The following is a 20,408-nucleotide window of genomic DNA, read 5'->3' as shown; positions in this document are numbered from 1 at the left end:
ACTAATGAGGAATTATAAAGGAAGATTCAGCTGAAAGAGAGCCTACTGCACAAGGTTATACAATGGAAGTTACAGCTTTTTGGGCAGAATAGGATGGATCTACTAATACAATATATGCTATCACGTGACAGCAATGCCCCACTGCAATATACATTGGCCAAACTGGACAGTCTCTACGTAAAAGTATAAATGGACACAAATCAGATATCAGGAGTGGTAACACAAAAATCTGTAGGAGAACATTCAGTCTCCATGCACAGTCAGTTACAATTTAAAAGTAGCCATCCTGCCACAAAAAAAAACTTCAAAAACAGACTCCAAAGAAACTGCAGAGCTGCAATTCATTTGCAAATTTGACACCATCAGCCAAGGAATGAACAATTACAGAAGCAGTTTTTCCACACCTCCACACCTGCTGCTAATGGGCCACATACTCTGTGACTGAATTGACTTTGTCAGTTCTGGCCCTCCTCTTGACTGAGACGCCCTCCTTTTTAGGAGCCTATAACTTTAGACTCTCCTCTGGAACCCCCCACTCATGCATCTGACAAAGCAGGTCTTTGCCCAAGAAAGGTTACGCTCCAAAATATCTGTTAGTCTATAAGGTGCCATAGGACTTCTTCTTGTTTTAGCTTAGTACTGTCAGTAGTGTTTCCTGTAAGCTGTAGCATAGGAGAGATTCAAATGTGGTCCAGCTAATTAACAGAGTGCCCACAGTTACCCAGCACTGGCTGCATGTGTTGCTACTGGCGGTGCACATCCACACATACCTCGGTGCACAAAAATTATTCTGCCAATGGATGGGAAAAATGAGAGGGAACACAGACTTATAAATACGGATTTTCAGCTGGACTCTGTGCCGAGTAACAGTCAGAGAGGTAGGGTGGTCCACAAGAGAGAACCATTGTGAAAACTGGACTTTCCCCCAAGAAGCTGAATTGGCCCTTTAAGTGATCTTGGATGTTGCGTCCCCTCTCGTCAGGCTCGGCTTCCTTTGTGAGCACTCGTGCAGCTGACTGCAGATGAAATATCTCTCCGAGTGGCACCTGGAGCTGCTAACGCCACGTTCGTTCAAGTAGGCGCATTGCCCTTCCCCTCTGACCTGAAAGCTGCAAGGAGATGTATTGTAATTGGCCTGGGTTCTCAGTCAGGCTTGGCTACTAACCAGCTGGCACACCCTGCACCAGTCACTTCTAGCTGTAAATGTCACCATGAGTCCTAAGTACACACATCAGGCTCGCAGAGCAAAGGAAAAATGTGGCCAGTTTCCTTGTTGGTCTTCCCAGTGCGTGAGGGGTCATAGTGGACCACAATCTGAGAATGAGGGAATGTCTACAGAGCAGCCCTAGTTCAAAATAAGCTAAGGAGGGGTTTCAAATGCTTTGGCAGATAACGTCATAATTCAAAATGATCTGGACGAACTAGAGATAAATAAGATGAAGTTGTGAAATGTGTGTATGTTGCAGCATTCTTTCAAAATGAACTATGCCAGAAAATAATCATAGAAGGCTAGAACTGGAAGGGACCTTGAAAGGTCATCAAGCCCAGTCCCCTTCACTTACAGCAGGTCAAAGTAATGTCTAGACCATCCCTGATAGACCAGCTGTTAAATATCTCCAGTGACGGAGATTCCACAACCTCCCCAGACAATTTATTCCAAAGTTTAACCACCCTGACAGGAAGGAAGTTTTTCCTGCTATTCAGCTTAAAACTCCCTTGCAGCAGTTTGAGCCCATTGTTTCTTGTCCTATCCTCAGAGGAAAAAAATGGTCTCCCTCCTCATTGTAAAATTGTTAGGTACTTGTAAACTACCATTATATACCTTCTCAGTCTTCTCTTTCCTAAACTAAACAATCCCCGTTCTTTCAGTCTTCCCTCATAGCTCATGTTCTCTAGACCTTTCATCATTCTTATTGCTCTTCTCTGGATTTCTCCAATTTCTCCACATCTTTCTTGAAATGTGGCACCCAGAACTGGATACCATACCCCAATTGAGGTCTAATCAGCACAGAGTATAGTGAAAGAATAATGTTTTCTGTCTTGCTCATAACACTCTTGTTAATGCATCCCAGAATCTTGTGGTTTTTTGCAACATCATCACACTATTGAGTCATATTTAGCTTGTGGTCCACTATGACAGCTAAATCCATTTCTGCAGTGCTCCTTCCTAGACAGTCGCTTCCCATTCTGTATGTGTGAAACTGATTGATCCTTCCTAAGTGGAATATTTTGCACTTGTCTTTATTAAATGGCATCCTATTTACCTCAGATAAGTGAATAACGAAGGACTCACAAGTTGTTGAATATGGTTCCATTGGTCCACTTCCAAAGCTGGCCCTGACCTTGTTCCCTGCAGAGGCCGATCCAGCGATAAAGGCCCCCTCCATAGCGCATTGTGAACTTCTGTGAGGAAGAAGAACGCACATTATATCTGTATGTGTATCACAGCAGCTTTAATGGCCTTCTCAGCCACCTCACACTAGGTGCTGTACACAGGAAAAACAGATCCCTTGCCCAAAGTCAAAATGCACAAGACAAAGAGAATCATCCTAAAGAATTTTTTCCACAGCAAAATATATTAAAAAAAACCTTTTCATTTCCATTTCATAACTACAGGGGTCCCCCTATTTCCTTACCATTTCCCAACTTTGGGAGATCAGAGACTTACGGAAATGTGGGGGCTATAAGGAGCCTCAGGAGATCATCAAGTCCAAACCACTACCCCTAGACCGTCCCTGGTTTTAAAAGCCTCCAATGATGGGGGTGCTACAACCTCCTGGGAACCTGTTCCAAAGCCCAACTCCCCTGAGGATTCCTCTACACTTATCATCACTGTTGATCTACTTCACCTATGGAAAGAGCGAGGCTGACCTTGACATACTTACCGCGGCACTTTGTGTGAGGTCAGGTCAACGGGGGCTGCTCTCCCATTGACACCGGTCACTCTTCTCATCTTGTTGGAGTATAGACTTCGACAGGAGCAAGCTTGGAGATTGATTAATCATGTCTATAGCAGACACGATAAATTGGTGGCTGGTGCATCGATTGCTGCAGCATCTATCTGCTGCATGGTGGAGACAAGGCCTGAGACTCAGAAAGTTTTTCTTACTATCTAGCCTACATCTCTCTTGCAGATGATTCAGCTCATTGCTTCTTTTCCCACCTGCAATGAACATGGAGAACAACTGATTTGTGTCCTCTTTCTAACTGCACTTCACATGTTTAAATATTATTATGTCCCCCTTCAAGTCTTCTTTGCTCAAGACTGAATGTGCCCATTTTTTTAACCTTTGCTCACAGGAGAGATTTTCTCAAACTCGGATCATTTGTGTTGCTTTAGTTGGGTCTCTCTCTTAATTGTCTGCCTCTCTCCAAAAGTATGCCTCTTAGGATACATCTAAATTATATGAATTATATGACCTCTGGAAGATCAACCTCATTGGAGTCTATCTTCTGTGGTTTAATATCTCACACGTGGTAGGGATGCGTGAAATTGAGCTTTCTGGGGTTGGAAGTGAACCCCTGTACTCCTCGATATAGTGAGGAGTTTCTCCCATCAACCTCCCTCTGCAAGGATAGCCAGATAAGTCGACTGAAGAAAAGTCAAGGCTAGCTACTCAATAGCCCTAGCTGGAATTGTATATCTACAAGTGACTTTAATGCCTAGTGTAGATCTTTCCTTAGAAATGGACATGATACTCCAGATGAGGCCTTACCAGCACCAAGGAGAGCAGAAAAATTACTTCATGTTTTGCCTACAACGCTCCTCTTAATACAGCCCAGAAGGAAGAAATCTGCCTTCTTCACAGCCGCAGCACTTCATCGACTCATATTTAAGGCCTTGTGTCGGTTGTTCTGTGGATCCACATGGCAGCGATCGACTCACATGCTGTCCATGTCTACTGTAGATGCCATGGTAGTTATGTCAACATCAGCTTCGCTATTTGCGTAACTGAAGTCGATTGATGGTGAAAGTAAGTGTAGAGAAGGTCTAATTTGTGGTCCACTCGAACCTCCCACATTTTTAAAATCCTCCGGTGACAGGGATTCCACAACCTCCCTTGAGAAATTATTTCAGAGCTTAACCACCCAGAGAGTTAGACAGCTTTTTGTCAAGATCACACCTACACCTCCCTCACTGCAGATTAAATTCCTTGTGCCGTTGTCAGCAGTCATGGAGGATAATTGACCACCTAGACATTTTTCCCTTCTTTTGTAGTTGTGTATTTGATTTTTTCCTTCTTAGGTGACAAACTTTTCCCTTGTCTATATAGATAGTTAAATTGTATAGATATAAAGCCATGGATGGATGGATGGTTGATGGATAGATAGAAAGAGAGAAAGAGAGAAAATTATGCTGAAAGAGCAAGGACTATTTTCAACACACCATATAGCCAATTTTATCTTTCTTGCAAATGTTTGGGAAATAGTCATTTTAAAGGCAGATTTTCATAAACATTTGCACACATTTACCTTTTCTCCTTTCTTACAGTATAAAATGAAGAGGGAAAAGGCAAAAATAAAATATAAAAAAACAAAAAAGAGAGCCCAAAACATTGAGAAATGAGGTTTCAGTGTTTAAAAAATAAAAAAAATGAAAAAGCATTTCAGGTTCAAAATTAAATGAAAAATGTTATGGTGGGAAATCAATTTGTTGTTTTAAAAATGTCCCATCCTGCCCCTGAATTTACATTTCACGAGCAGCTCTTCGAATCTACCAATGGTTTTAGGCCTCCAGGGGGAGCCAGACTCTGGCTTTCCATAAACTGTTGTGTTGAAGAGTAACAAAGAGGAAGCCGTGCTAGTCTATACACTATCAAAACAAAAAGCAGTCAAGGAGCACCTTAGAGACTAGCAAAATGGTTTATTAGGTGATGAGCTTTCGTGGGACAGACCCACTTCTTCAGACCATAGCCAGACCAGAACAGACTCAATATTTAGGGCACAGAGAACCAAAAACACGTCCTCCTTGCTTACTGTTTTTGGTTCTCTGTGCCTTAAATATTGAGTCTGTTCTGGTCTGGCTGTGGTCTGAAGAAGTGGGTCTGTCCCACAAAAGCTCACCTAATAAACAATTTTGCTAGTCTTTAAAGTGCTACTTGACTGCTTTTTGTTTTGTTGTGTTGAAGGTGCATGTTTCTTCCTTACCAGCTCCAGCAGGGAATCGATGGCGGCCAGAGTCGCGTTGAGTGCAGAGCAGTAGCTTTGGCTATCGGTCCAGTTCCTTTCGGTCTCTGAGAAGTAGTTGCACTTCCCCTGGAAGCCAACCCAGCCGTCTGGGCACGCAGAATTGGTCTCTGGCAGGCAACGTGGGCAGGGGGGTGTTTTCGTGGCTGAAAGTAAGCAAGAGATGGCAAGAGATGGACCCATCCCCAGGGACTGTCTCTGCCTGGGAACCCCTGCTAAGGAGGCCACACAGACCCACATGTTTATAGCCTGGGCTGTCGTTTTTCATAGATTCCAAGGCCAAAACAGGGCCATTGTAATCAACTCGTCTGACCTCCTGCACATCAGCTATCTTAGAATTGCCCCCAAACGATCCGTAGAGCAGAGCTTTTACAACAACATCTCACTATGATTTAAAAATGATCAGGGATAGAGAATCCACTGCATCCAATGTCCCCTGTCCATGTGTGGAGTATTTTTTTAACTTGCACTGAGACATGTGAGAGGTGAACCACCAGAGGAAACCCACGCCTCACTGTGGGCGCTCTGGTAATCAGCACAGTTTCGAATAAACTGCAAAGTTACAATCAACTATTATTTTTAAATTAAATATCTTCCCATCATGTTATTAACTGTTGTGCAAACATCTACATTGTGGTTTCCTTTTTAACCGAATGTTGTGCTTATAGTGGCTAGAATTGGCTTTCATGGGAGTCTCTGAGTGGTTTGTGGGGTGAATGGGGGGGTCTACAAATGGTTTGGGGGATGATTGGGAGTTTATGAGCTGTTTGGGAGGAGACTGGGCAACCACAAACTGTTTGGGGAGAGATTGCAGATCTGTGAACAGTTGGGGTTGATCGGGGGTCCATGAATGGCTGGGGGATGATTGAAGGTCTGTGAATGGTTTGAGGGGACATTAGGGATTAGAAACTGTTTGGGGAGAGATTGGGGTTCTCTGAATAGTTGGGGGTGTGATTGGGGATCCGCATGAGTGAAAAGGTTGGGAGCCACGATCTTACTCCTTTTCTAAATTTGCCCAGGGTCTACGTCAAGCCTTCAGACCGCATTAGACTGACGTGTCTATTGTTAAATATTTGTTCCCCACATAGGTATTTACAGATGGGGAGCCGGGCCCCCTTCACCTTCCCTAGCAGGAGCTAAACAGAGGGAACTCTTGGAATCTAGCAGTATGAGGCAGGGTTTCGAATCTGTTCATCATTCTGCTGCTCAGTTCTGACCCCCTTCCGATTTGGTAACATCCTTGAATTGGGGACATTAGACACAAGATTCCCGCAGTGGTCACACCAGGGACAAATCCAGAGTTACAAGATCCCATCTACTCCTACTCTACATTCCCTAGTTTCTGACCACAGGGTTTCCTCCTGGGGAGATCCTGTGTGCCTGTGGACACGCAAAATTCATCTGTCTTGCCTCATTTCATCGAATGCTGATGTTGATTTTAGCTATGCAACTGGTGAAGGCAAAATTGCATCTCAGCGGTCGACATCTAGGTCTAACGTAGGCACAGCCTAGGTGAGTGGAATCTAGGGAAAGGTGTATGCTAAGCATTACAGTAAATATGCAATTCTAGCTACCATAATTGTGTAGCTACCATCAACTTATCTGTACATTGACTTACCAGGCCATCCTCACAGAGGTAGAGCGACGGGAGGAACTATCTCATTGATCTCTGTTATTCTTCCTGATATGGAGGAGCAGAGAGGTTGATTGCCAACCGCTAATAGTTCGATTTGGCGCTTCCCCTCCAGGTGTGCGAAATCAAATCTCGATTGTCGATGTACCCTAAGCGCTAGAATGACCTCCAGCTTTGAGGATGGTCTCTCCCAGCCTTTGCAGTTTGCCCTGATCCAAACAATCTCAGTGCTCTCGTGCCTAGACCCTGACACACTTTCTAAATGGGGGGTAGACAGAGTCAGACCAGGGCAAAAACAGGGTAAGGCAAGGGCCACAGGTGCTGTGATCTTCAACAATGACAAGCTGTCAGTGATGAATCAGTGACAAGCATGGACAGGACCAGGAGTTAGTAACAGCCTTTCACTCACCAGCCAGTGCAATTATGGTGATGATCAAAGCTGCAATAATGACAATGGCAATCGCGATCCTGTGCTCTTTAATGCACTTCATGCTGAAATCTGCAAAATACAAAAAGATACAAAAGGAGATGCAAACCTCGATTACTATTTTTGGTTCTCCGTGCCTTAAATATTGAGTCTGTTCTGGTGTGGCTATGGGCTAAAGAAGTGGGTCTGTCTCACGAAAACTCAACACCTAATAAATTATTTCGTAAGTCTTTAAATTGCTACTGGACTGCTTTTTTGTTTTGATAGCATATGGACTAGCACGGCTTTCTCTCTCTGTTACTATTTATCTCTCACTGTGTGTCTGTGAAGCACAAAGCAGGACTTAGCTTCTGTCTTTGGTGCTATGGTATTACCCATAATACAATTATTTACCAGGAGCAATTCTTTCTTCTGTTTGTCCCTGGCCTGTGATCACTGTGACCCTGACCTCTTCACCTAGAAGATGACAAAAGAAATTGATATTTCCAGTCAGATCATACATCCAAGTCTCTTCCTCTTCTCCTCCACGCAGGGCCCAAGGCTGTGTACGAGGCCCAGACTGTCCTAACCCTCATTCCCCTTTTGTAGGTGTTCATCATCACGCCCCCTTCCTGGATCTCAAAGCAACCAGCAGTCCCCAAACCCTGCCATCCCCACTCCACACAGTCCCCACATGGCCTGGTTGAGGGACTCCAATAAGACTAGGGAGCTGCTTCCTTCTAAGCCAGTAAAGAGTGTGATCGCCTCCACCACCAGCTGGCTTTTAACTCAGGGGCCAGGTGGCATTTCCGCTGCCCTGGCCCACTGACCCAGGACGAGGGAGGATACAGGGGGCACTTGCTCTGGGGTGCCAGTCACAGCCCTGGGCCCTTTCAATTGCTTCTGAAGTGCCTCATGGTGCACCCTGTGCAGCGAGAGAGGGGACCGGGCTGTGTCCTGGGAGGTATTGAGGGTTGGCTGCCCCTTGGCACGTCCCTCCTGCCTTTCAAGAGCACAGAGCTGCCCCACTCACACCTCACCCAAGGGCTCCCTGCTTCTTGCCTCCACTTCCTCCTGATGGCTTTAGTTGGGAGGCGGCTGGGCAGCGCGTTTCAGACAGCTGGGAATGCAGATTCCTCTTGTCTGTCTTCCACATTCCAGCCCTGAGTGCCAAAAGCTTTGTCTTACCATCAGAGCTTCTGTGCTAGGCTCTGCACAGACACACAGCAAGAGACCATCTCTGCTCCAGCTGAGATCAGGGCCACGTTCTTCCAGGCGCTGCACAGACACATGCCGAAAGACAGTCCCTGTTCCAGGTGAGATCAGGGCCCTGTTGTGCTGGGTGCTGTGCAGACGCACAGAGAGTCAGTCCCTGCCCCAGCCGAGCGTGATGCTCTGTGGTTCTGTGTGATGGCAGATACAGTCCGTGACCCAAAAATTTTAAAACCACAGAGGAAACCAACTACAGGGAGGGGACTCGTTCAGACTCACGTCACAGTTAAGCAGTAAAACCCAGGTCTTATGTTTCAGACTCTGGTACTCCATGTAAGAGACTAGAGGACAATGGAAGGTCTGGGGTCCGATTTGCAGGGGTCTAGCTGGAGCCATAGGCAGAAGTAACAGCACAAAGCAGTGTAGGCCTTGGCCTTGGCGAAACACCCAGACACCCGATTGTAGCGAATGCCAGCTAAGCAGATTTATCAGCTGCTGGCAGGGCACAGACAACAGGACCTGTCTGAAGGTTAGGCATAAACAAATTCCCCAGAGATATATCAGGGCCACCCTGGCCTATCATGAGCTAGGGAGGGGTAGCAGATACGGATGTGTTGGTGGAGCGAGCAGGCACAAGGATGAGGGTGTAACTAACCACAGCATAGGAGGCTTGTTTGTTCCAGCATCTGAACAGAGACGCTAGAGGAGTGTGAGGTTGTGCTGAGCTAAGATCCTGAGGTGCTGACTGAGCCGGTACCACAGTCATGGGCAGACGTGGGTCCGTGCCCCTGAAGCTCCCACTGGACGAGCGCTGTTGACGCTGCACCCGGCTGCACATACAACGAGTCATGTGGGGCGCTCTGCTTCCCAGTGGACAAAGTTGCAGAAATGGCTGCCATCCTGGATGCCAAAAGTCAGGCTTCTGCCCTCAGATCGCCCCTGTGCTATTTGCCCTGCCATGTGAGAGAGTCACAGACCTTCCCCATTTCCCAGCGCACAGTGTGTCTAGCACCGTAAGAGATTCCGCAGAGAGAGCTCCAGAGGGTTTTTTCCATCCATGTGTGGAATAAATTTTAATGTGCACCAAGGCACATGCAAATGTGCATCACAAGAGAAGCAAAAAACCTCCCTGCAGGCACTCAGCTCATCTGTTGGGTGGCATTGGACCCTCTCCTGAAGGGCCACTCAAGCATGCAGGAAACCCTGCCTGAACTTGCCCACATGCGTCCTGGGATAGCAGCCCCAGCTCACCCGTTACTATTCAACCCAGAGCAGTGAGACCTGCCAGCTGTGCAGCTTTTGAAGCATGGAGATATATTTTTCTCATAGAGCTGGAAGAGACCTTGAGAGGCCATGAAGTCCATACCCTGTACTTACAGAAGGGCCTATCATCTGCCCGGGCAGACTTTTTTTTTTTCCCATATAACCTGCCCTAGACCCTTGAAAGGCCCTCTCAGCGACTGAGCTCACAACCCAGGGTTTACAAGGTGAATGCTCTACCCTCTCCTGTGTGGGGCCAGCCCTGTGCGTGTGTCTCAGAGGGGTAGCTCATCTCAGGTGCAACAGGGTTGTGTGAGGTGGGAGCTGTTCCCAGAACTGATGATAATCTCTTCAAAGAGAAATTGTGGTTGTGGCCTAACTTTCTCTTGCCTCTGCTTCCTTCTCCTGGTTCTGCTTTGGTCTGCTCCAACCCGGGTACTTCCTGGGGGGCGCTGCAAAGGGTGGTTGTCTAGGACAGGTTATCCCAGTGCGAAGCTCCATAAGCCAGGCTTTATAGGCTGTGATGAAGGAGGTGAAGAGCCCAGTGCTCACCAGGGCAGAGCTATCAAGGAGACAGCAGTGACCGGAAGGAGGAATTGCAGAGTGAGTGGGGAGAGAGGTGGGGCAGGGCCAGAGCACTTTGGGAATAACTCCCAAGCCGGAGGCTCTCACGCGGAAATAACATTGTCTTTTGCCTCATCCACTTCGGGAATGAGGGGAGCTCTTCCGGCACAGCTGAGCCCCCAGGAGCTGCCCCAGTCCATTTGTAGAGAAGTCCTGCAGAAGGGGTTGGATTGTGACCATCAGAGGCCAGTTGGGGAAAAGCTAAACCTCCCCTCCCAAAGGACGAGGTGCAGTGCTGTGAATTCTCTCCCCGGCCCCCCTTGAACCTCTCGTGCCAATGTTCCCTCCAAATTTGATCCATCCCTGTGCGGAATAAATGTTTACATGCACCGAGACACATGTGAATGTGCACCACCCGGAGAAACACCAGCTTACCTGTGGGCGCTCTGCGAATCAGCTGGGCAGCACTGGGATCTCTCCTGAGTGGCTGCACAAGCGCTCAGCTTTCAGGGAACCCTGGTTATTGCAGTAAGATGAAGGCCTCAGCCCATGCAGCACAGGCCTGGTTTGAGGCCAAACATGAATGAAACATGGCTAACACAAAGCTAAGCGGTGAGCAGGAGGCAGGCCCCTGAGAACAGAATGTGGCACAAACCGGGCTGGGAGAGCAAATCTCCCATTGGTACCAACTCAGGTACAGAATGATAATTGGTACCGGTCATAAGTACAAATCACAAGGTACCACCAGCTCATTAAAAGAGACCTTGGTACCCACTCCACACAGCTACAGACCCGGGTTCTGGAGAGGGTCTAAAATGACAGTGTGATGGACAGAGATGATCTACCCAAACCTGGAGGTGCAGGTACCTGACAACCTCAGAGGGTAGTAACCGGATACGTCAGCAGTGAGGGGTGCTTTGTTTGTACCTGTGTGTAAAGTGGTGTCTTATGGGGGGGACAGGCTTTGTCTGACCTGGGGGGGCAGTGGAAATTTCCCTCTGACTATGTCAGTCCATTGCAGCAGGTACATCTGTGCAGTGGTTCAGCAGAGTCTACTGACAACTCTATTGTACTTCACTTTGCAACGAACCTGACTTGGCACCTTCGATCCCTTTCTGGGCTGTGGTCTGTGGGGACCCTCGCGGGGTCTGCTGTGATTAGTGGGTTCACATCACTGAGCACACACGCAAGCAGCCTTCTGGTTATCCTCATCGACGTCGCGGGGATCTGTGAGGACATCATGGCAGTAAATCCGCCGAACTGCAGTTATCTCGGGTTGAATCTGTGCTGCTGTATCACACCCACTGCAGTGAGTCTCAGCGCCTGGGGCAACAGGCTTGGGCTTGTTGCTGCTTGGTGAGGAGACCCACCCATCTCACCAGGCTTCAGAGCAGAAACAATTAAAAGGCTGATTTTAGTTGCATCGTTGGTTTGCCCCAGCTCAGACATTAACCTCTTCTCACACGCAATTTATTTTCTCTCATTCTCTGTGCAGAGGTGAATTGGGTGTCTGGGAGCATTTTGTTTGGGCAGGCTGGTGTTGTTGGCGCACAGGTGTCATGAATGCTAGTGGGAAGAGAGAGGGATCTTTTGAATGGAAGCAGTTACCTGCTGGGGGAGGGGTCCTTCTTTTGTGTGGCCAGAGGAGAGAGACAGAGAGATGTTTAATCCTGAGCAGGTTCCATGAGTCTAGTCCACGTCCAGGCTACAACATGATCTGGGCATACAGATGTGTGAGGACTAAGGAAATGTTTTGTCGGATGCGATCATGTTAATTTTTTGGGGGGCTTCTCAACCTGGCTGAGGTACACCTGTGTACACTGTAACTTCTCAACTGGGTCCCACGGAAGTAATTCTCCGTGCTTTAAGCCAGGGGAGCACCAGCCGGTGTGTGCGCCCCTCCTGGGGGGGTGGGGCACACCTTTTCGAAAGGGCTGGCACAGCAGCCGGCTCCCCTCAGCAAGCAGGGGCGCTCCTTTTGTCTCCTGCAGCTTCTGCCTGGTTTCCTGTCCTGCGGTGCACTTGCTGCCTGCCCCTCTCCCTGGTCTCTGCCGCCCGGCTGCACTTCCATTGCCTTTTGTAAAGTTCCCTGGCAGGGGCAGACGGAAGCATAGCCAGCTAGCAATTTGTTTAATGCCCATCACTAACAGCTGTGGGGTTTTTTGTTTGGCTGTTTTGTTTTAAATTACCCTGAATATGGATAATGGCTTTCAATGGCCGGTGAAAATACTACAACTTCTACATCTTCATCTTCCGTCCCCCCCAAAACGCCAAAGTTACATGAAAGTGTTGAATGTTCCAAAACAACAAAACATACAAATGTGAAATCAGAGCCCTTCAGTAGCAAAATAAGAAAACATAAATTTGAAGCCAAGTTACTGTTTTTCTGTCTGGGCATTCACATTTATGTGCGGGTTAATGGTTTTTATATTCAACAGACTTATTTTCTTACACCTGCTGAATGTTTTCTTTTTATTTTTTTCATATGAAATTTCTGTTGGTTTGGCTCACACTAGACAGGTTGGGATGCCCTGGCTAATTGCAGTTTGCTCTCCCCTGCTTTAACCTACCCGCTTTTTTAGTTGCTCTGGGACAGCGAGCAACCAAGTACACTTTATCATGTATATCTTTTGTTTTACTAATAAATCACCGTTTCTAAGGCAATTGTTTGATTTCTGTGGCCTAGAGAAGGGCCTGTGTCTATGCAGGCCAAAGAGCGAAAGGTCAGCTATCAAATGGCAGCTTAATTTCTCCGATTTGTTTTCAAGCTCTCTCCTAAGGGAAGGTTAAGAGCTTAAGGTTACCCTACAGGGAGAGATCCCAAGTGTGTCTGCCTGGGTTTCATGGGAAGGTGGCTGGTGGCAGCGACTTCCCAGGGTCACAGATTCTGTGACCCTGGGGAGCTTTTAAGCAGAAGCCTATATAGGAGAGGTGTTTTTAAGGTCTTTTCTGGGCCCCACATTCTACACTTGGGCCGTGTCTACACGTGCCCCAAACTTCGAAATGGCCATGCAGATGGCCATTTCGAAGTTTACTAATGAAGCGCTGAAATGCATATTCAGCGCTTCATTAGCATGCGGGCAGCAGCGGCGCTTTGAAATTGACGCGCCTTGCCGCCGCGCAGCACGTCCAGACGGGGCTCCTTTTTGAAAGGACGCCACCTTCTTCGAAGTCCCCTTATTCCCATGAGCTCATGGGAATAAGGGGACTTCGAAGTAGGCGGGGCCCTTTCAAAAAGGAGCCCCGTCTGGATGCGCCACGCGGCGGCAAGGCGCGTCAATTTCGAAGCGCCGCTGCCACCCGCATGCTAATGAAGCGCTGAATATGCATTTCAGCGCTTCATTAGTAAACTTCGAAATGGCCATTCGCATGGCCATTTCGAAGTTTGGGGCACGTGTAGACGTAGCCTTGGAGTGTCAGAGTGGGGATCAGCCTTGCAGCCAGGATGCTCTGCTAACCGCAAGGGTGGCCACTAATCATGGGAGCGGGGATGGTCTTTGACCCAGCTCCTGGGCACGCCTACAAACAGGGGCACCATGTGGGGGTACCCAGGGGTCACATCCACCCCCCAGCATCCATCCCCTGCCCTCGCATTCACAGTCAGTGCTGCGCCACTGCCACAGGGAGTGGTAGGTGGGGGCAGAGCAGGGGGAGGGGGTAGAGAAGGGGTGGGGAGAGGGGAGTACAGGTGGGGAGGGGGTGGGGCAGGGACGTGTGGCTGGTGCCCCCTGCCTGGAATCCCTGCACCTGACACTACCAGGGTTCCCTGGAAGTTGAGCGCTTGGGCAGCCACCAAAGATCAGATGCTGCCCAGCTGATTGGCAGAGCACCCACAATCGGCAGCAGGTGTGTCTATGGGTGGTGCATACCCCCACGGGCCTCGGTGCACAGAACAACATTTATTCTGCACATGGGTGGAAAAAAATCACTAGGAACGTTGACCACCACGGCCTGTAAGTCTCTAGCCTGAGTTCAATGGGACTTTAACCACAAGCGAGCACCCCCCTTTCAGGCTGGGTGGCTGATGACAGCATTAGTCCAAGCAGGTGGGACCAGTTAGCAGAAGCCAGCAGGTGCAAATACTGTGCTCAGTTGCCCACAGAGCTGCTAGTCAATCTCCCCTGCAGTTTGACCTCTGCTCTGCACCTTGTGGTGATGGTGACAACACCCCTGCAGGCCTCTGCTGCTGTTCCATCACTAGGTGGGGCACTCAGTGGGTAGCAGGGGCTGGCTGGATTCATTGCACCTGTAACTGCCCGAACCTGGGGACTCTGGAGCTTAGTGCAGGAGCCACTAGTGTGAGCTAAAAGCCCGCTGCCTGCCAGCTAAGGCTGCAGAAGAGACACATTCTTTCTCTGCTAAGCGGTCTCGGTGCCACTGTGTGAGAGAGTGAACCACACCCAGGTGTGTGGTTACACATGCCCCAGAAGTATTTCAGATCCTCCCTCCACCTGCCCCCACAGGCTGCCTGATGCCACTTCCCCTTCCCTACCCTTGGTGGGCCCTCCCTGCAACCCACACAAACTTCCCCCCTGCCCAGCTCCCCTGGCCCTCGCTTGGCCCCCTGCATGCAGATGGACAACAGAAGGCTGGAGTCAGATGTGCAGGCAATGCGTCGGGCAGTGGGGTTACCCAGTGGCACAAGACACGACTCTGAGCACCAGCAGAGCCTGTCTCCCTTCCCTCGTCCTCTTCCTCAGCAGGCTCATTCCTACCTCTATCGCTTGTCCCAGCCCAGCGCTTACAGCTCACAGTCATAGTCCCTTTGGAGAGTTGTGAGTCCTGGGCCTGCATTACCCCTTTGCTTGCATCTCTCAGTCGGCGGGGTACAGAGTGAGGTTGTGTTTGGGTAGCCCCTTGAGCTAACCGTACAGGAAACCCCTCTGGCAGAGCCATCTCGTACACAGGCTCAGGTCAGCCACCTCAGGCTTGGGGGGTCCCGTGGCAGTCACCTCAACTTCCCTATGGACAGGATGTGTGGGGTCCACAATGGCGTGGGGGATTACCAGGGAGCCCAGTGTGGGGTGGCAGCAGGGGGTGGCTCCCATACACTCACAGCTGGAGTGCCTCCGTCCATCTCCAGCCCACTGCACTCTGTAGCGTCCTATAGGTTGAACCTCTCTCATCTGCACCCTGCAGGCAAATATTAACCCATATGTTTCATCCCATTGTTCTAATAGAATTGTGCTGTTCAGATAGTGTGTGTGATCACTGAAAATCCTGAGAACAGCCTTGTGTCCAAGAGCTTATTTAGCACTGGGGTGCTATGGTGGCCGGGTCGGTGGTCAAACCTTGAATTCTTAGGTCAGATCGGCAAGCCCTTATCCAGATTCATAACTTAAAGCCTTGTACTGCAAGTGGAGCATGGGTCATCTTCAAGTCTCCTCCACTTCACTCTGTCTTGGGACAAACTTCCAGCTGACCCCAGGGGAACCCCTCCCCTTCCCTACCCGTGGCAGGCCCTCCCCGCAACCACACACAAGCTTCTCTCTCCCCACCCCAATCCAGACCATCTTTCCCACGTACTCATTGATCTTTTCCATCTAGGGGCAAATTTTCTCCATCCACATGTGGAATAATTTTATATGCAGCAAGGCAGGTGGGAACGTGTACCACCCATGGAAACACAAACCTAGCTCTGAGTGCTAATCCGCTGGGCAGCATTTGACTCTCTCCTGGCTTAGAGGGAGCACTGCCTCTCACCACTCCTGAGAAGACGTTTGACTTGCCTTGGGAGAGGAGTCGTGCAGCCTACAAGTGTCCACTCAGATATGAAACTCCCACCGCACCCAGCAACACTTTACTTCTACCCTTGTGTCACCCCAAGTGGCAGTAGGCGAAGCAACTTGCTGTATCTTTGTCCACACGAGCTAAGAAGGAGGGAAGACTAGAAAAGTTAAACAAAAACACTGCAGAGACCCGTGGCAGCCTAGAGACTAACAGATTTATGTGGGCATAGCTTTTGTAGGTCAAAACCGCTTCGTTAGATGTATCGCAGCCTGCTTCTGACAACGGGCATCTAGCAACGTGGTTTTGACCCAACAAAGCTTAAGCCCACTTAAGTGTATTAGTCACTAAGGCTCTTTTTTAGTTTTGTAGATACTGACTAAAATGGTTACCAGTGTTCTCCAGAAGCCGAGCACTTTGGCAGCCACCCAGGAGAGATTCAGGGGATGCCCAGCTGGTTAGCAGAGGGCTCGCAGCTGGAAGTGTATGTTTCTACAGGGGTGCACATCTGACATGACTCAGTGCAGACAACAAAATTTATTCTGCCCAGGATGGAAAAAATTAGAGGCGCACTAACAGCTTCTCCTCTGAGAATAGTCAAATGGACAAACAGGTCCACAAACCTTATCTCAGGCTAATAACTAAATCAGACACCAATGTGCAGAAGCTGCAAATAAACCATCCCACTACTGGGGTCAGATTTTTCAAATAGCTCTGTATCCAACTCCTTTCCTCCCCCAGGGCCTGAGCTAATGGGCAGGCTGCTGCTGTTTAGAGGGAGAGGAAGGGAGAGCAGGACACAGCCTCATTCCAGGATATCAGCTGATGCCTTTGAGGCCTTATCAGTGCAAGAGGGAGGATGGCCTCGTGGGCATGTGAAAATAATGGGGAGTGATTTGGGAGTGTGCTGAGAGTAGACAAGCCCTGGGAGAGGAACTAAACATTGGCCCTACCTATGCAGCCTCACAGAATTAACCTGGCTCAAACTGTGGCAGGCGAGGCAGGCAGGGAAGTTTGGGGAAAAGTGTGTGTGTGTGTGTGTGTGTGTGCGCGCAGAGGGGGTTAAATTGCCTGGCACCTACACATAAGTGCATGAGGCAGAACAGGGAACTGAAGAAATGATTGGAACTAAGAATTCAGCTGTTTCATCCAGAACATTCTCAAGGGTGACCATGTTTGAGTGTTCAGAGAAGAGGACGCCCTTGCGAGAGAAGGTACCGGTATCAGTGTCTACCCAAGAGAGAGTCAACTGACACGCGACGGATTAGCAGAGCACCCACAGCCACTGCATGTGTTCCCATGGGTGGTGCACATCGGCACACGCTCCACTGCACAGAATAAAATTTAATCCACCGATGGACAGGGAAAAAATGCTTTAGCAGGACCCCGAACCTGACAGGTGTTTGTCCAGCCCAATCTGAAAACCCACCTGTGACGGGCACTCCACCACCCCTCTAGGAGATGTACTCCACAGCTTAGCTGCCCTGAGAGCTGGTTTTTCTACCAGCTCTGATGCCTCTCTGGTCTCGCCCACAGGCTCCCCCACTTCTCCAGCAACAGCAAGTAGCCCTGTGGCACCGCAGAAAATAACCATGGGTTAGGTCGTGAGCTTTGCTGGATAAAAGCATCAGGCACAAGCTTCTCCTTATGTTTTGAAGGCTCTTTGCCCTTTAGTCCCTTGCTAACAGACCAGTTATTTTTTCATAGAATCATAAATCCTAGGGATGGAAGGGACCTTAGGAGGTCATCAAGTCCAGCCCCCTGCCCAAAGCAGGATCACCCCCAGCTAAATCATCCCAGCCATGGAGGGATAACGCAGTGGTTAGAGCACTGGCCTGCTAAACACAGGGTTGTTGTGAGCTGTCCCTGAGGGGCCCAAAAAGGCGCTGGGCACATAGATTTAGAACAAAAAATAGCAGTGGTGCTAGGCCCTGCTGTGAGTGCAGGGGACTGGATTCGATGACCTCTCAAGGTCCCTTCCAGCTCTATGAGATGTCTCTCTCTCTGTGTAGGACTTTGTCAAGCCAGGACTTCAAAACCCCTAGGGATGGAGATTCCACCACCAAGCCAGAGACACAGCTGTTGTTCAGCCAATAATAATGCAGCCTGGGGTCTCCACAGCTCAACAAGTATAAAACCCCTCCTGCAAAACCCAGAATGTCCCTGCAGTGCAGACTCAGCTGTGCCACAACCCCCACAAAACACAGCTGGAGCTCAGCTAACACAAGTATCAGAGGTAGCCATGTTAGTCTGCATTTCTGAGAACAACAAGAAGTCCTGTGGCGCCTTATAGGCTAACAGATATTTTGGAGCATGAGCTTTCATGGGCAAAGGCCCTTAACAAATCTAATCATAACCCATGTTTAGGTCCCAACCCATAGGCTGGGAATCTACAGTTGGAGCTAAAGGGCAGCTGGCTGCTCTCAGCCAAGGCTATAGAGGAGATACCTTCTCTTGCAGTGTAAGTAGGCACCAGTACATAGGACACAAACCCCACTCCTAGGTGTGTGGGTTACATATTTCCACTAGCTAGAGAAGAGTATCCTGAGCTTCAGAGACAACCCAGGTGACCCCCAATTGTAACTTCCCATAGGCAGATTCAAACCAGGGGATCTCAGGAGCTTAGTGACTGAGCCACTGCAGTTTGTGCTAAATGCCACCTTCCCCTTAGTTAAGGCTGTAGAGAAGACTTGTTTGTGTATGTGGTGGGAGAGTGAACCAGACCTCGGTGTCAAGTATCAGAGAGTTAGTCTGTATCTTCGAGAACAACAAGAAGTCCTGGGGCACCTTATAGACTAACAGATATTTTGGAGCATCAGCTTTCATGGGCAAAGACCCACTTCATCAGATGCAACAGCTAACACAGTAACAGACCATGCATTTAAGGCTAATTCATTTGCAGTAATCACTGTTTTCACAACAACCCTTCTAATCTGGGAAAGTGGAGGTTTAGCTGGAGAGAGGCCAGAGGAGAGCAACAACAAAGGATCAAAGACCTGCCCTAGGAGGAACGGTTAAAAAAATCCCGGGACTGTAAAATCTTAGTAGGCTCTGACGACACTGCCGGGTTTCTCAGAAATAACCTATTCAGACATTTTAACGTGAAAGTAAGTTATTTCTGAGAAGAGCGCTCTCACTGCCAGAGTGTGTTGAGACGGAGCATTCACAAGAGAGAGCCCAGTTTTGAAATAAAAGCAATGATGGGCTGCCTCCCTGGAGGCTGATTAAGTTATAATTACCTCTGCTTAGTAAACACTGAATATTTCAACATGAAAAGAGGGAGGGTCAACAAAAGTCATTCATTTTGGTGGAGTTACTATTCTGAGTTAGATGTCCAGAATAACAGGCTCGAGGGTGGACACAAGGCGTATTTTGTTTTGGTTTTTTTGAGGCAAAAAGGGCATTTTCTGCCCAAAAAAAATCCCAGTGTAGACAATTCCTTAGAAAACCTGCCTTAAGAGGAATGGTTAAAAAAAATCCAGGCGTGTTAAATATTGAGAAAAGACAGAGGGGGGATTTCGAAATGCTCAGGGCTGTTATAAAGGGGACAGGATCAACGGGGCAAAGTAAAGGTTCACTATGAAGAAAAACTCTAGCTCTTCAGGTAGCTGAGCTCTGAAACAGGCTTCCAAGGGGCTGTGGGATCCCGGTTGCTGGAGGGGTATAAGAGCTTGTTGGACCAACTCCTGCAAGGGCTGGACTAGGTTTACTGGTCCGGCTCATTGCAGGGAACAGGACTGGATGGCCTTTTTTCTGTGAATCTAAACTTAAGGTCTCTAGGCCCTGCTGTGGTATCAATACCACTGCTAATGGAGCCCCTGCCCCTCCAGAAAATGCAATAGGGGAACAGCCATCTGTTTGCAGAAACAGGCTCTTAATTAGCAGAGTTCATAATTGTCACAACCCTATTTAAGTTCCTGTTAGCATCGTACTGGTGCCCGGAGAACCCGTCTCCTATATCTGTGGACGCCACTACAACAGCAGCTAGTGTCAGCACCAGCTCCTAATGCACTGACCCCTACAAGACAGGGCAGCGTTAGTAGCCCTGTGTTACAGAAGGGAAACTGAGGCATGGATCGATTTCAGTGGGCAGTAGGCGCGTAAACACCAATGGAGACCAGGACCTAAGTGACGTACCTCAGAGATCGGTGGGGAATCAGGGACTCCAAAGCAGGCTTTTCATGGTCCTCACCGCTGGACTATCCCTCCTCTCCTCTTGGCAGGGAGGCCTGGATCCGCATGGGGGTTGGGCTACTGAGAGTCCCAACACCTGACTTTTAGATGCTTAGAAAAATAAAAACAAAGGAACACCCCTGAGCTGTACCAAGGCTGTGTGAGGTGCTCCAGCTCCGCTACAAAACGAATGGAGAAAAACAGGTGCTGTTGAATCAGATCCCCAGAGTAGACCAGCTATCTCCA

General features: G+C 48.8%; 1 protein-coding gene across 1 annotated transcript; it reads right to left on the bottom strand.

The window, feature by feature from the left end:
• Window positions 1–946: 946 nt before the first annotated feature.
• LOC142024961 (C-type lectin domain family 2 member D-like) lies at window positions 947–20,142 on the bottom strand. The gene is made up of 5 exons (XM_075017353.1): window positions 20,127–20,142; window positions 7,230–7,319; window positions 5,149–5,333; window positions 2,294–2,403; window positions 947–1,109 (listed from the first exon to the last, which is right to left on the bottom strand). The coding sequence occupies exons 2-5, from the start codon at window positions 7,309–7,311 to the stop codon at window positions 947–949; spliced, it is 540 nt and encodes a 179-aa protein (XP_074873454.1). The 5' UTR covers window positions 7,312–7,319; window positions 20,127–20,142.
• Between the last annotated feature and the right edge of the window lie 266 nt (window positions 20,143–20,408).

The sequence above is a fragment of the Carettochelys insculpta genome, chromosome 22 (genome assembly GCF_033958435.1).
Source record: "Carettochelys insculpta isolate YL-2023 chromosome 22, ASM3395843v1, whole genome shotgun sequence".
Lineage (NCBI taxonomy): Eukaryota > Metazoa > Chordata > Testudines > Carettochelyidae > Carettochelys > Carettochelys insculpta.
The sequence above is the reverse complement of the archived record's forward strand: the minus strand, read 5'-3'. Positions and strand labels throughout refer to the sequence as shown.

Excerpts from the sequence above, each read along its gene's own strand:
- LOC142024961 (XM_075017353.1), bottom strand. The coding sequence starts at position 7,311 with ATGAAGTGCATTAAAGAGCACAGGATCGCGATTGCCATTGTCATTATT. Across the intron at positions 5,334-7,229 it reads CACCATAATTGCACTGGCTG|CCACGAAAACACCCCCCTGC; the intron begins GTGAGTGAAAGG and ends GCTTACTTTCAG. Across the intron at positions 2,404-5,148 it reads TCGATTCCCTGCTGGAGCTG|AAGTTCACAATGCGCTATGG; the intron begins GTAAGGAAGAAA and ends TCTTCCTCACAG.